We start from the raw sequence: 15,841 nt of genomic DNA on the forward strand, positions 1-15,841 counted from the left end.
CAATTATCGTTAGGCAAGCACAACCCGAAATCGGGCAAACTCTGCCTAACACCTCCATTTTCCCCATGTCCCTCCTCCCATTCATCCCGTTTCCATGACATTTCCCTCTCGTCCTCAGGCGTTCCCTGCTCCCTCTCTCCCAACCCAAGTCCCATTTCCACATCCCACTCACAACTCCACCATTCCCCACTCGCACAATTTGTACACAGACACACACACAAATAGATACACTGATATACTCCCCAAGATCGGGTTACAGATGGAATCTTCCCCAGCGCTTCGACGGAAATGTATCTATGGAAAAACTGCACCGAATATGGGATCAGCTCCCAGGAATGATGCGGGAATCTGGGGGCAGCTTGCAGGGAACGAGGGCAGTGGGACCGGAGACTCACCTCGTACCAGGAGCACGCTCCCGTTCCCTCGGAGCAGCAGCCGCCGGTCGGGAAGGTGAACGGACGCCAGGCAGTGGTAGGTGTTGGAGTGGCTCGGTCGGAGGTGCCGGAGTTGGAGGGAGAGTCCCGTGGCGATCTCACTCTCAGGTAGGGCGGCTTCCTGCCGGGATTCCTCTGGGGCCGGGTAGACGACACGTTCCTCTTCTCCCTCCTCCGTCCCGCCGATCACCCAATAGGGGTAGATTATTAACCGGGGCTCCGTCAGCCCCAGAACCTCGCAGTGCAGCGTCACATTGGAGCCACTCGGGACCTCCAACCTCCGAGGCCACTGGGACACGTAGAGGGTGGCGAGGGAGCTGTCTGTAACACAGTGAGAGAGAATAGTGAGGGAGCGTCCGTAACACATAGAGGGAAGGAGAGGGAGCGGTGGATGAGAGAGTTCATGTAACACAGTGAGGGAGGGGGAGTGGCGAGTCTGTAATACCTGGAGAGAGAGTAGTTAGGGAGCGTCTGTAATACAAGGAAGGAGGGAGTGGAGTGAGGGAGTGTCTGTAACACAGGGAGGGAGAGAGTAGTGAGGGAGCGTCTGTAACACAGGGAGGGAGGGAGTAGTGAAGGACCGTCTGTACACAGGAAGAGGATGGGAGGGGCAGAGATTAAATGTGGAGTGATATCAAATTGTAAGGAAAGAGTTAAACATGATTCGTCTTTGGTAAGTGCTAAAATAAAAAGGAAGTCTGCCAGACAACATGGTGTTAACCCGGAGTGGAACTGATTTGAGAAAGTTGAATGAGTACAAGTCTCCAGTCTGGAGAGTAGATCATGATGAATACAAGTTTGTGTCGGGAAGGCGAGGCCTTTGTCCAGGTACCAAACAGTGATCTATCAGGGAGAGTTCTGGGGTAAGAGTTATGTCAGAGTTTTAAAGGGATATTGTAAGGGTGTAAGTACGGGTAAGTCTTTGTTTAAGTGGGGAGAATTTTCCATCAGACCACGTTAAACTAGATTTGCAGGTGGAGGGGAATCAGAGTGTTAGAGCAGATAGTGAAGTGGAGGAGGATAAAGGTCATGTGAGAACAGCAAGTATAGTGCATGGAGTAAAGCCAGTCTAACATATAAACATGCTTTGAGGAAAGAGAAACAGAATAAAGGATGTAAAGGTAGTAAGGTAGAAGGGCTAAAGTGTGTGTACTGCAATGCAAGAAGCGTCAGGAGCAAAGGTGATGAACTGAGAGCTTGGAAACATGCATGGAATTTTGATGTCGTGGCCATTACAGAGACTTGGCTGGCACCACGGCAGGAATGGATACACAATATTCCTGGATTTCAGTGCTTTCAAAGAGATAGAGAGGGGGGAAAAGGGGAGGAGGGGTGGCATTATTGGTCAGGGATACTATTACAGCTACAGAAAGGGTGGGCAATGTCGCAGAATCCTCTTTTGAGTCAGTATGGGTGGAAGTCAGGAACAGGAAGGGAGCAGTTACTCTACTGGGGGTATTCTATAGGCCCCCTGGTAGCAGCAGAGATACCGAGGAGCAGATTGGGAGGCAGATTTTGGAAAGTTGCAAAAATAACAGGGTTGTTATCATGGATGACTTTAATTTCCCTAATATTGATTGGCACCTGATTAGTTCCATTGGTTTAGACGAGGCAGAGTTTGTTCAGTGTGTCCAGGACAGATTCCTGTCACAGTATGTTGACAGACCGACTGGGGGGGATGCCATACTAGATCTAGTATTAGGTAAAGAACCGGATCAGGTCACAGATCTCTCAGCGGGTGAGCATATGGGGGACAATGACCATCGCTCCCTGGTCTTTAACATTATCATGGAAAAGGATAGAATCTGAGCGGACAGGAAAATCTTTAATTGGCGAAGGGCAAATTATGAGGCTATAAGGCTAGAACTTGCGGGTGTGAATTGGGATGATGTTTTTGCAGGGAAATGTACTATGGACATGTGGTCAATGTTTAGAGATCTCTTGCAGGATGTTAGGGATAAATTTGTCCCGGTGAGGAAGATAAAGAATGGTAGGATGAAGGAACCAATGGTGACAAGTGAGGTGGAAAATCTAGTCAGGTGGAAGAAGGTAGCATACATGAGATTTAGGAAGCAAGGATCAGATGGATCTATTGAGGAATATAGGGTAGCAAGAAAGGAGCTTAAGAGGGGCTGAGCAGAGCAAGAAGGGGGCATGAGAAGGCCTTGGTGAGCAGGGTAAAGGAAAACCCCAAGGCATTCTTCAGTAATTTGAAGAACAAAAGGATGACAGGAGTGAAAATAGGGCCGATTAGAGATAAAGGTGGGAAGATGTGCCTGGAGGCTGTGGAAATGAGCGAGGTCCTCAATGAATACTTCTCTTCGATATTCACTAATGAGAGGGAACTTGATGATGGTGAGGACAATATGAGTGATGTTGATGTTCTGGAGCATGTTGATGTTAAGGGAGAAGAGGTGTTGGAGTTGTTAAAATATATTAGGATGGGTAAGTCCCCGGTGCCTGACGGAATATTCCCCAGGCTGCTCCACGAGGCGAGAGAAGAGAATGCTGAGCCTCGGGCTAGGATCTTTATGTCCTCATTGTCCACGGCAATGGTACCGGAGGATTGGAGGGAGGCGAATGTTGTCCCCTTGTTTAAAAAAGGTAATTGGGATGGTCCGGGTAATTATAGACCAGTGAGCCTTACGTCTGTGGTGGGAAAGCTGTTGGAAAAGATTCTTAGGGATAGGATCTATGGGCATTTAGAGAATCATGGTCTGATCAGGGACAGTCATCATGGCTTTGTGAAGGGAAGATCGTGTCTAGCAAACCCGATGGAGTCCTTTGAGGAGGTGACCAGGCATATAGATGAGGGTAGTGCAGTGGATGTGATCTATATGGATTTTAGTAAGGTATTTGACAAGGTTCCACACGGTAGGCTTATTCAGAAAGTCAGAAGGCATGGGATCCAGGGAAGTTTGGCCAGGTGGATTCAGAATTGGCTTGCCTGCAGAAAGCAGAGGGTCGTGGTGGAGGGAGTACATTCGGATTGGAGGGTTGTGACTAGTGGTGTCCCACAAGGATCTGTTCTGGGACCTCTACTTTTCGTGATTTTTATTAACGACCTGGTTGTGGAGGTAGAAGGGTGGGTTGGCAAGTTTGCAGATGACACAAAGGTTGGTAGTATTGTAGATAGTGTAGAGGTTTCTCGAAGATTGCGGAGAGACATTGATAGGATGCAGAAGTGGGCTGAGAAGTGGCAGATGGAGTTCAACCCGGAGAAGTGCGAGGTGGTACACTTTGGAAGTACAAACTCCGAGGCAGAAAACAAAGTAAATGGCAGGATACTTGGAAGTGTGGAGGAGCAGAGGGATCGGGGGGTACATGTCCACAGATCCCTGAAAGTTGCCTCACAGGTAGATAGGGTAGTTAAGAAAGCGTATGGGGTGTTAGCTTTCATAAGTTGAGGGATAGAGTTTAAGAGTCGCGATGTAATGATGCAGCTCTATAAAACTCTGGTTAGGCCATACTTGGAGTACTGTGTCCAGTTCTGGTCACCTTACTATAGGAAGGATGTGGAAGCATTGGAAAGGTTACAGAGGAGATTTACCAGGATGCTGCCTGGTTTAGAAAGTATGCATTATGATCAGAGATTAAGGGAGTTAGGGCTTTACTCTCTAGAGAGAAGGAGGATGAGAGGAGACATGATAGAGGTGTACAAGATATTAAGAGGAATAGATAGAGTGGACAGCCAGCGCATCTTACCCAGCGCACCACTGCTCAATACAAGAGGACATGGCTTTAAGGTAAGGGGTGGGAAGTTCAAGGGGGATATTAGAGGAAGTTTTTTTATTCAGAGAGTGGTTGGTGTGTGGAATGCACTGCCTGAGTCAGTGGTGGAGGCAGATACACTAGTGAACTTTAAGAGACTGCTAGACAGGTACATGGAGGAATTTAAGGTGGGGAGTTATATGGGAAGCAGGCTTTAAGGGTCGGCACAACATTGTGGGCCGAAGGGCCTGTACTGTGCTGTACTGTTCTATGTTCTATGTTCTGTGTTACGACCAGTGATAATGAGAAGAGTTGGGGAAGATAGAGACAAGTGTGGTGAGGGAGCGTCTGTATTTCCGGTGAGGGAGTGGAGCGGGGCAGAGAGTGACCCGGATGCAGCGTCCAAAACAGCTCGAAGTCAGGCAGCTTCTGCTCAACATCAACCAGCACCTCTCCCCACGATCCATGACCTTTCCTGAATCCATGACATTCCCCTGTCAACAACACACACCCCTTCTCCTTCTCCACTACATTGACAGCCTAACTCTTTCACCCCCAAACGACGGAAATTCTTCCCAACACTCCGACCCTTCATGCATACTATCACTCTATGGGGAGCTGGCCCCACAGACACAGACTCTTTCTGTCATTTTCTCAATCTCTCTCTCTCTCTCTCTCTCTCTCTCACACACACACATACACACACACACACACACACACACATACATACATACACGTGTCCCGAGCAGTATGAGAGGTTCTTACCCAATAGCAGGAGGAGCAAGATCAGTTTTCGAAGCTGCGCCCTCATCGCCCGAAGTATTTTCAATTAACACATCTCTGAGGGGGCAAAAAGAAATATCTTAGCATAGTTTCGCCGGGCCGAAGGGACATAATACCTTGCTGTAGTGAAAATAATGATCTGTATGGACATGAATTTCTGAACAAATTTCCGTGTCTTCGGTGATATACCAAATCTCATCAAACTCCTAATGAAATATATACACCGCCGCATCTTTGTAATTGCATCGATATGCTGGGCCCAGTCTAGATCCTCAGAGATATTGACACCCAGGAACTTGAAATTGTTTACTCTTTCTTCTTCTGATCCCTCTGTGATGACTGATGTGTGTCCCCTTGTCTTACCCTTTCTGAAGTCTTTCTGAGATTGAGTGCAAGGTTGTTGCTGTGACACGACCCAACAAGCTGATACACCTCGCTCCTGTACGCCCTCTCGTCACCATCTGCGATTCTGCCAACAATAGTTGTACCATCTGCAAATTTATAGGTGGCATTTGAGCTGTGAGGGTGTAGAGAGCATAGAGCAGTGGGCTAAGGACACGTCCCAGAGGGGCGCCGGTGTTGTCAGCGAGGTGGAAATGTTATTTCCAATTCAGACAGAGAGATTGTGGTCTCCAGTTCAGTAAGTCGAGGATCCAGTTGCAGAGGGAGGTATAGAGGCCCTGGTTCTGCAGCTTGTTGATCAGAACTGCAGGACAGATTGTGTTAATTGTTGAGCTGTAGTCAATAATCAGCATCCTGTCACAGGTATTTGTATTGTCCACGTCATCCACGGCCGTGTGAAGAGTCTTTCAGATCGCATCCGCCGTAGACCTTCCTCAACCCGTCCCTTTCCAATCTACGTTTATCTCTCTCTCTCTCTTTCTCTCATTTTTCTGCCCTTTTGTTTTTCTCTCTCGTTTCCAATCTCGGGATCTCACTCCCCTACTACCCCAAGATATTTTTCCAGCCCACACTCCCTCCTTATGTCTTTCGCTCTCTCTTCTTCACCCCATCCTCCTCTTCACTTTTCTCCTCCTCTCTCTCTGCTCCCTCGCTTTCCCTGCACCCCCACTCACATCCCCCACCTCCGCCTGGTGTCATCTACACATCCTGTTCACCACGTCTCCCCCTCTGCTGTGTTTCGCTGTGACTAATTCACTGACCGCACTCTGGCAGGCCAGTTCCGTCCGCAGTACAGTAACTGTGTGTGGTGCGGACTCTGTGACAACACTCCCACCCGATTTGCTTCAGCGCTACCGGGTCTCAGCGGCACTACATGATCCCGGGCACCGGAAGATGGCCCGGCAGTTATACAAATGGGAACGGGAACCTCTTTCTCCTGAGTTACCTCACTGGTCGTGCGATCCCTCACTTGCCCTGTCTCCTCACCGCCCCTCCCGCTGTGGTTCCTCAGCCGAGGAGTTCAAACTGATCTGCACCGAGAATCGCCATCTTTGTGATTCAAATCAGGGAGACAAGACACAGAGAGAGGGAAAGAGCAAGGGCGAGAGCGATGAAGAGAAAGAGGGAGGGAGATGGGGTCATGGAGATGTGGGGAGACAGAAAGAAGTGGTTAGGGTTAATGGAGACGGAGAGACAGGCAAATACTCACCGAGCTCCGGGCCGCCATCAGCTCCTCACCCGACCCCTGCTCATAGGCTGTCCACTGAGTTCAGTCAGCGCCTCCGACCTGTCGCTCCCTTCCGCACCAGGCGAGCTCTCCGCTTCGGTTGGCACCAGCCGATCCCACTGGAACTGCTTTCCTCTCGGGGTCGAGCGCTGGCGCTCCGGACGCCCGATACGGGAGGAGCAGCGGCCGCTCAGCCGGGACAGGAAGGTGCGGCAGCGAAAATCAGCTCCCCTTTCACTGTCTGACGTCCTGTCCGGGGGCCGGACTGTACCTGACCGTCCGGAAACTCATAACACCGTTCCATCGGAAGTGGGGGGCGGGTGGAATAGCCGCCCTGAGGTGGACCGAGGGAGAAAACTTGAAGAGGGAACGTCACGGAATAAGCGGCGAGTAGTGAGAAAGGGAGGGGACACAACGACCACTGCTTTCCTTTCATTTACCCTCTTCCCATATTCCTCATCGCTCCAAATCCTTCCTTCACCCCTCCCGACTCACTCTACCCGAAGCCCTACCCTCCCCATTCTGTCCCCCACACAGACAATGGTGCGAGAAACACAATACATCCAGTAAATTTCAGTCTTATTGGTGAACCCGCCTTGTTAATGAGAGGTCAGACTGGTTCAAGCTGACGGGTTGGGGACAGTAACTCAAATAATCACGCGATACAACAGTGTGTGCTAAAGCGCCCCTGAATGTCCAACACATCGAACCTTGCAGTGGATGACGCAGGTCACGAGCACACGGTCAGTGGCCACTTTATTAGGTACAGGGGTTCCAGAAGTGCTGTGGGAACAAACTAAAGTTAACGTCCTGACGAAGGGTCTCAGCGGAGATATCAAATATTGATTAATTTCCCTTCTTGACTGTTGACTCTGCCTGCTTTAATGCGTTGAGTTCGTGCCACATGATTGACCGATTAGATATTTTCATCACCAAGTCGGTGGAGCTAATAAAGTGGCCACTGAGTGCACTAATGTCCTGTACTGTTGCAAAAACTCATCTTTGGGACATTTATACCCGGGGTAGGTCTGCCGTGACAACTTGCAGATAACGACAATGAACTTGACGTTAGATTTTTGAATTTAATAAGCTTATCCTTGAGTCTGGTAGGACCAGTTTCAAACTTTAGTATCTTCTGCCTGACGAGAGCGGGGAGAGGAGAGAATGTCCCGTGTGGGAATGCTCTTTAATACTGTTGGCTGCTCCTCCCATTCTTGCGGGGCCTTGGACACGGTATAGGGGGCTCCGAGTTGCAGTGGGGACATGAGTGAGAGATTGAGAGAAGATTTGGCAAACAGACCCGAGGTATCCCCAGTAGTGTCCGAGCCTGAAGGGTTTAGGTGAGGGGGTACGGAGGTCTCGGAGGATTAGGAAACTCCCAGATAGGTTGACCTATGTAGCGCCTGAGGGACAGGGCGTAAGGTCTACTGTTCGGGGAGCAATGTTTCTGTTTGTACCGGGATTGAGTTTTTGTGCCTGCAGGAAGGGTTGGCGAGTTATTTAGAAGTCATGAGGACATGACTAAATTTGGTGGGGGGAGAGTGTAATGGGCTTCTTCTTTTATGTTACTGCTAAGGCTAATAAAATGGCTTCGTTGTTATGTTATAATAAAATGGTTTCTCTGTGATGTTAACTGCTGAGACAGTGGTTCTCTATAGCAGCTTGTTTTGGGTTATAATTACTGATAACGAGAATTGTATTCATTTGTTAACCAATTGGGGTAGATGTTATTCTTTCTTGTGTGTCTGTAAGCTATTGTTTTCGCGGGCATTGTGCAGAAGGCGCGATGGGGACATAGAGAGGAGATGCGATGCTGTAAGCTGGGCGAAGGAACGGACCCCGAGCAGGAGTCCGAGGCCCAGTGTCTTCGGCGATGAGAGGAGACACAGACAAACTCAAGTAGAGTGTTTGGTTGATCACCGAGGGTGGTCCCATTCGTGGGTTGGCGGAGTTCGGAGGACATCGACTGGAGGAAGGGGGAACCGGTTCTGTAAGAGCTCCAACGATGTGTGCACACAAACTGGATAATAATAATGTCTCCTTTTTTAAAAAAACAGTTAAACAGTTCTTATTTTGTTCCTTACTATCTACATAGTGAAAGTAAGAGTTATAAAGTGTAATCATTTAATCGCATATGGTGTACTGTCTGTTATTTGGCGTGTTGGGATACATCACACAGCATCTACACAAACTTGATGACACAGTTTGGCGGGGACCAAGGCCACTCCCCATAGACGAAAGCGAGCTGAGCGAGCCTGAGGCTTACCAGAGGGCTACATATATTCCAGTCCTCTCAAAATGAATGCTAACATTGCATTTGCCTTCCTCACCTCTTGACTCAACCTATACGTTAATGTTTAGGGAATCATGCATGAGGACACCCAAGTCCATTTGCATCTTAGATTTTTGAATTCTCTCCCCATTTAGAAAATAGTAATTTCTTAGGCCATTCTCCTAATCAGTACAAGTCTTCAGTCTCCCTGCTACCTCAATTCTATCTGCCCCTCCACCCTTCTTTATACCATTGTCAAACTGGGGCACAGAACCAATTCTGTCATCCAAATGATTTATATACAACGTGCAAAGAAACACTCCCTAAAACAACTGGCACAGACCACTAGAGACCGGCAGCCTTAATTCCCACTCTTTGCCTCCTTCCAATAGCTAATGCTGTATCCATGCTAGTTCTTTTCCTGTCATACCATGGATTCTTATCTCTTATCTTATCTTAACATGTGCAGCACCTTGTCAAAGGCCTTCTGAAAATCCAAGCACAACATCCACAGATTATCCTTTGTCTATCCTGCTTGGTATTTCCTCAAAGAATCCCAAGAGATCTGTCATGCTAGGCTTTCCCTCAAGCAAACATATGCTGACTGTGGCCTGTTTGATCATGTGCCTCCGAGTTGTCATGGTCCAATCTGTGAAGTCTGCTTTCCAGTTCACGGTCCGGTCCATGGACTCAGGACTCTGGGTCTTGCAGCTGTCCCTTGTTTTGGTTGAGTTATTCCTAGGAACCTAATTCCCATCTTGGGGCTTGGAATATAAGTAGCCTTGGGGTCGAGTGTGGGCTACTGGTTTGTGTTGTCAAGACCCCCTGGGAGAAACCTGCCGGAGGACGGCTAGAGTGGCCACTTGCCATCTTCAGGTCATGCTGGACATCCATCGCTTCATGGAGCCTTGATGTCAGTAGTTGGAGCTGTCTTTGCTGTATGTATTCCGCCGTTTCCCGGGCCAGCTGAGTGGCCATCCTCCATTCCGAGTGAGGTAGGGATCCGGCCTTTTCTGTAGCCAGCCAAGGTTGCTGGCCGTAACTGCGACTCGGAGCAACCCCTATGCAGAGATGGAACTGTCTGTTGTGCATCGGTGTTTGTCTCTTCTTGTCCTCGCCTCCAGAGGGTAAGTCAGGCAGTTCAGCTATTGCCCTGTGGGGCATTTGTCTTGTCTTGTCCTCACATCTGTGGGGTAAGTCAGGCCATTCTGCCATTACCTGACGGATGGACCTGTCCCACCTTGGTATGGGGATAAAGTTGAGTCCCCACTTTTTGAAGGGTAAGTCCCGGCTCTATGTTGATGTACATTTCCCAGTCTCTGATCCCCAGCCTCCGAGTTACCAGCCTCCAGCCTCAAGCCTCAGACTCCAGAACCTAGCCTCAAGCCTCAGGACCCAAGACCCCAGCCTCAAGCCTCAAGCCTCAAGCCTCATCACCCAAGACCCACGATCCCAGCTTCAACCCTCTAGCCTCAGGACCCAAGACTCACGACCCCAGCCTCCAGCCTCAAGCCTCAAGCCTCAGGACCAAAGACCCAGGACCCCAGCCTCAATCCTCAAGTCTCAGGACCCAAGACCCACGACCCAGCCTCAATCCTCAGGGCCCAAGACCCACGACCCCAGTCTCAAGCTTCAGGACCAAAGACCCACGACCTCAGCCTCAAGCTCAGGGCCTAAGACCCACGACCACAGTCTCAAGCCTCAGGACCAAAGACCCACGACCCCAGCTTCAAGCCTCAGGACCCAAGACCCACGACCCCAGCCTCAAGCCTCAAGCCTCAGGACCCAAGAGCCACGAACCCAGCCTCAAGCCTCAAGCCTCAAGCCTCAGGACCCAAAAGCCACGACCTCAGCCTCAAACATCAAGCCACAGGACCCAAGAGCCAAGATCCAAGCCTCAAGCTTCAAGCCTCAGGACCTAAGACCCACGACCCCAGCCTCAAGCCTCAGGACCCAAGACCCACGACCCCAGCCTCAAGCCTCAGGACCCAAGAGCCATGACCCCAGCCTCAAGCATCAAACCTCAAGCCACAGGACCCAAGACCCACGACCCCAGCCTCAAGCCTCAGGACCCAAGACCCATGACCCCAGCCTTAATCCTCAAGCCTCAAGCCTCAGGACCCAAGACCCACGACCCCAGCCTTAATCCTCAAGCCTCAAGCCTTTCTGACAATACCGTGCGGTGATTGTTGAAGTGGGGTTCCCGGTGCGGGAGTCGTGTTGCGGTGAGGTGTGCAGGCGTGGGGTGGGGGTGGGGGTGGGGTGAAGAGCCTGTGTAGCGAAACAGCTGAACCGACGCCGGAGGATCTACCTGGAACGCGACCTGTCACTACCGAAGGAAGCGGGAGGTTGAGTTAGGAACTGGACCGTCGGGAGGAATAGTGACAGAAAGCGTCGGGGCAAAACACACAAAATGCTGGAAGACCTCAGCAGGTAGCATATATGGAAGTGAATAAACATTCGATGTTTGGGGCCGAGAGGCTTGCTTTCCAGTCCTGCTGAAGGGTCTCTGCCCCAAATATCGAATGTTTACTCTTTTCTATAGATGCTATCTGGCCTGCTGAGTTCCTCCGCATTTTGTGTGGTTGCTTGGAGTTCCAGTTTCTGCAGGTTTTCTCGACTTAGTGAAACGTGTGAACGACAGAAAGTTAACGAGACTTGTAAAGCTAATCGAAAGAATCGCCAAACATGCGATAAACTACAAAAACATGATAGTGAAAAAATAATCTAAAAAGCAAATCTTTGCATGAACCTTAAGGTGTTCGGTATAGGTATGAAGTTTCGCTTGGGTGGATGCTCAGCTTGTGCAGAACGCCTCGGGGAATGGAACATTCAATGCCACTGTACGTATAGCCTACATTAGAATAAGGAACTACTTTACGTTAGATAATGCATGTGTTGAGTTATACTTGTGCGTACGGAGTACGCCGTAGGGCTGATTACTTTTGTGTAGCCCTACGCCGTAGCGAGCATGCGTAGGTGTGTCTGCGTCGCTCTGAATGCGCGCAATCCGCGTAGGTCACTTGCAAATACAAAATAAACTGCAGATGCTGTAAAAGGTCAAAGCAACTCTTTCAGTACGCTGGATGAACTCAGCAGGTCGGGCAGCATCAATCGAAACGATGAGTCGATGTTTCGGGCCGGAACCCTTCGTCAGGACGGAAGAATGAAAGATAGGGAAGGATTTAGTCATAGTCATAGTCATACTTTATTAATCCCGGGGGAAATCGGTTTTCGTTACAGTTGCTCCATAAATAATAAATAGTAATAGAACCATCAATAGTTAAATAGTAATATGTAAATTATGCCAGTAAATTATGAAATAAATCCAGGACCAGCCTATTGGCTCAGGGTGTCTAACCCTCCAAGGGAGGAGTTGTAAAGTTTGATGGCCACAGGCAGGAATGACTTCCTATGATGCTCTGTGTTGCATCTCGGTGGAATGAGTCTCTGGCTGAATGTACTCCTGTGCCCACCCAGTACATTATGTAGTGGATGGGAGACATTGACCAAGATGGCATTCAACTTGGACAGCATCCTCTTTTCAGACACCACCGTGAGAGAGTCCAGTTCCATCCCCACAACATCACCGGCCTTACGAATGAGTTTGTTGATTCTGTTGGTATATGAAGAATGCTTGTAGCGTCAGTTGAGGGACCAGTAATTTGAAAGACAAAGGGATGGGGGAGGGGAAGCAATGACGTCATAGCCCTGAAAACATTGGGTGGTAGAAGAAGGAGGTGGAACCATGAGGGAGTTGGGAGAGGGGGTAGAGTGAAATAGGGTTAGAGGAAGGGAGGGGGAGGGAATTACCAGAAGTTGGAGAATTCTATGTTCATACCAAGGGGCTGGAGACTACCAAGACGGTATATGAGGTGTTGCTCCTCCAGTCTGAGTTTAGCCTCATCATGGCAGTAGAGGAGGCCATGTATGGACATATCTGAATGGGAATGGGAAGCAGAGTTGAAGTCGGTGGCTGCCGGGAGATCCTGTCTGTTGTGGCGGACGGAGTGGAGATGCTCGACGAAGCGGTCCCCCAATCTGCGTCGGGTTTCACCGATGTAGAGGAGGCCGCACCGGGAGCACCGGATGCAATAGATGACCCCAACAGACTCACAAGTGAAGTGTTGCCTCACCTGGAAGGACTGTTTGGGGCCCTGAATCGTTGCAAGAGATGAAGTGTAGGGACAGGTGTAGCACTTACGCTTACAGGGATAAATGCCAGGTGGGAGATCAGTGGGGATGGACGTGTGGATAAGGGAGTCGTGGAGGGACCGATCCCTGCGAAAAGTGGAGAGGGGTGGAGAGGGAAGGATGTGCTTAGTGGTGGGGTCCTGTTGAAGGTGGCGGAAGTTGCAGAGGATAATGTGCTGGATCCGGAGGCTGGTGGAGTGGTATGTAAGGACAAGGGGAACACTGACCCTGTTGTGGTTGCGGGAGGATGGGGTGAGGGCCGAAGTGCGGGAAATGGAGGAGATGCAAGTGAGGGCATCATTGATGATGGTAGAAGGGAAACCACGATCCTTAAAGAAAGACGACATTTGAGATGTCCTGGAATGGAAAGCCTCATCCTTGGAGCAGATGCGGCGGAGACAGAGGAACTGGGAATAGGGAATGACATTTTTGCATGTGGTGGGGTGGGAAGAGGTATAGTTGAGGTAGTTATGAGAGTCAGTAGGCTTGTAGAAGATGTCAGTGGACAGTCTGTCTCCAGAGATGGAGACCGAGACATTGAGAAAGGGGAGAGAAGTGTCCGAGATAGACCAAGTGAATTTGAGGGCTAGGTGGAGGTTAGAAGTAAAGTCGGTGAAATTGACGAGCTCAGCATGGGTGCAGGAAGCAGCACCAATGTAGTCGTCAATGTACCGAAGGAAAAGTTGGGGAGCAGTACCAGAATAGGTCTGGAGTACAGACTGTTCCACATAACCAACGAAGAGGCAGGCGTAGCTGGGTCCCATGTGAGTTCCCATAGCTACACCCTTAGTCTGAAGAAAGTGGGAAGAGCCAAAAGAGAAGTTATTAAGTGTGAGAACCAGTTCTGCCAACCGAAGGAGGGTAGTGGTGGTGGGGAACTGGTGAGGTCTATTATCCAGGAAGTAGCGGAGGGTTTTGAGGCCTTCTTGATGGGGAATGGAGGTGTATAAGGATTGGACATCCATAGTAAAAATGTAGTGGTTGGGACCAGGGAATTGGAAGTTATTGAAGAGATGGAGGGCATGGGATGTTTCCTGGATGTAGGTGGGGAGGGACTGAACTATGGGTGACAAAATGGAGTCCAGGTAGGCAGATACAAGTTCGGTGGGACAGGAGCAGGCAGAAACTATGGGTCTACCGGGACAGTCAGGCTTGTGGATCTTGGGGAGGAGGCAAAACCGAGCAGTATGGGGTGCGGGAATTATGAGTTTAGTGGCTGAGGATGGAAGGTCTCCTGAGTTGATAAGGGCGGTGATGGTACGGGAGACATTAGTTTGATGTTTTCTGGTGGGGTCCTGTTCCAGGGGTAAGTAAGAAGAGGTGTCAGAGAGCTGCCGTTTTGCCTCAGTGCGGTAGAGGTCCGTCCGCCAGACTACTACGGCACCACCTTTGTCAGCAGGTTTGATGGTGAGGGTGGGATTAGTGCAGAGAGAGTGGAGGGCAGTGTGTTCAGAGGGAGTGAGGTTGGAACAGGAGAGAAGAGTGGTGAAGTTGAGACGGTCGATGTCTCAGCGCCAGTTGGAGATGAAGAGATCGAGTGCAGGTAGAAGGCCCGGGCGGGGTGTCCAGGAGGAGGAGGAGGGTTGAAGACAGGAGAAGGGGTCATCTATAGCGGGAGGGGAATCCTTGCCAAAGAAGTAGGCTCGGAGATGTAGGCGACGGAAGAAGAGTTCAGTGTCATGGCAGGCACGGTATGATAGGTATGGTAGGTCACTTGCGTAGGTTACCGCGTCGAGTTAACGCAGAAGTATAATCATTCACCGCCAAAGCGCTAGTTGGCTGTGGGGTTTCTATGCCACTGTGAGTTTCTTCGTGAGGGCAAGGAAATGCATTTCAAATATTATCGGATGTCGGCAGGTAGAGTTGATGATTTGGTTCGTTGTCTCCAACCATTTATTTCGCGTCAGGGTACAGACTTGATGGAGAAAAGCAACCGGAAATGCATAGGAGGAAATGCGATGCTACGAAGCGGACCAATATCAATTGTTGCGGTCTGTGTCGCCAGGACGCGTGATTGCGAGGTGCACATCATCCTACGGCATACATTTGATGCTGAAGTATAAATTGGGCTTAAGGCGCGTATTGCTATGTGTGTGTGTGTGTGTGTGTCAAGTTCGGACTCTAACAGTAAAGAACCATGAAACTTAGTTCCCGTTTCCAGCGTTTTCATTAATAACATAGTTATGTAAACAGGCCACATACACAACAAATTGGTGATGAGAATTATGAACCTACATCTTATCAGAACGCCGTGTTTTAGTTGATAATGTCACGTACCCCGTGACGGGAATAAAGAACCAGCAGAGATGGAAAACACTTTGGAGTCCAGTATTGCTATTAACTAATAATATTTATTAGTAACTATGCAATACAGTAATATAAATGTAAATAAATCAAACAGGTTAGCAATGATTATATAGAATAATATATAATATGCAAGTATATCTGTAAGTGTGGAAATATATGTATGAAAAACCAAGCTTCTTTAAGTCTAGGGGTAAAAAGATATGCTCTTACGATGATGAGTAAAGTTCAGTTCAGTTCAGTTTGTGGTATTTCGTTGAGTAGTGATGGGGAGAGAGAGAGAGAGAGAGAGAGATTTGAGTCTTCAGGTGAGCTGATGCAGTCAATCTTCTCGTTGTCCTTCAAAGTCCTTTAAAAGTCACCGACTGTGACTTTAACAAAGGGGACCGGTTTTCTGTGGTGGAGCTATCCCCCAGGCGAGGGTGGACACATGGACAACTCCCCACCAGTCAACCCTTTTCTTTTCCACTGCAAGAGCAATGGATCAATCTGCCTGATCGATTCTCCAAAACC

The 15,841-nt window shown here is 49.3% G+C and overlaps 1 protein-coding gene across 7 annotated transcripts in view; it reads right to left on the reverse strand.

The window, feature by feature from the left end:
• LOC140201672 (uncharacterized) overlaps positions 1-15,841 on the reverse strand; it is a 60,583-nt gene that overhangs the window by 24,377 nt on the left and 20,365 nt on the right. For 4 of the 7 annotated variants that reach the window (XR_011886927.1, XR_011886928.1, XR_011886925.1 and 1 more), the window contains exons 1-3: positions 6,541-7,044; positions 4,911-4,985; positions 396-755 (exon numbers count right to left, since the gene is read on the reverse strand). Coding sequence is in view for 3 of the 7 variants with exons in the window: in XM_072266152.1 (XP_072122253.1) it covers positions 396-755; positions 4,911-4,956 (406 nt within the window). In the remaining 4 variants the exon portion in view is untranslated. Of the gene's footprint in view, positions 1-395; positions 756-4,910; positions 4,986-6,540; positions 7,045-15,841 lie in introns of those variants that run through there. The other 3 variants (XM_072266152.1, XM_072266151.1, XM_072266153.1) reach the window with 3 other exon arrangements.

This window comes from Mobula birostris, chromosome 8 (assembly GCF_030028105.1).
Source record: "Mobula birostris isolate sMobBir1 chromosome 8, sMobBir1.hap1, whole genome shotgun sequence".
NCBI lineage: Eukaryota > Metazoa > Chordata > Chondrichthyes > Myliobatiformes > Myliobatidae > Mobula > Mobula birostris.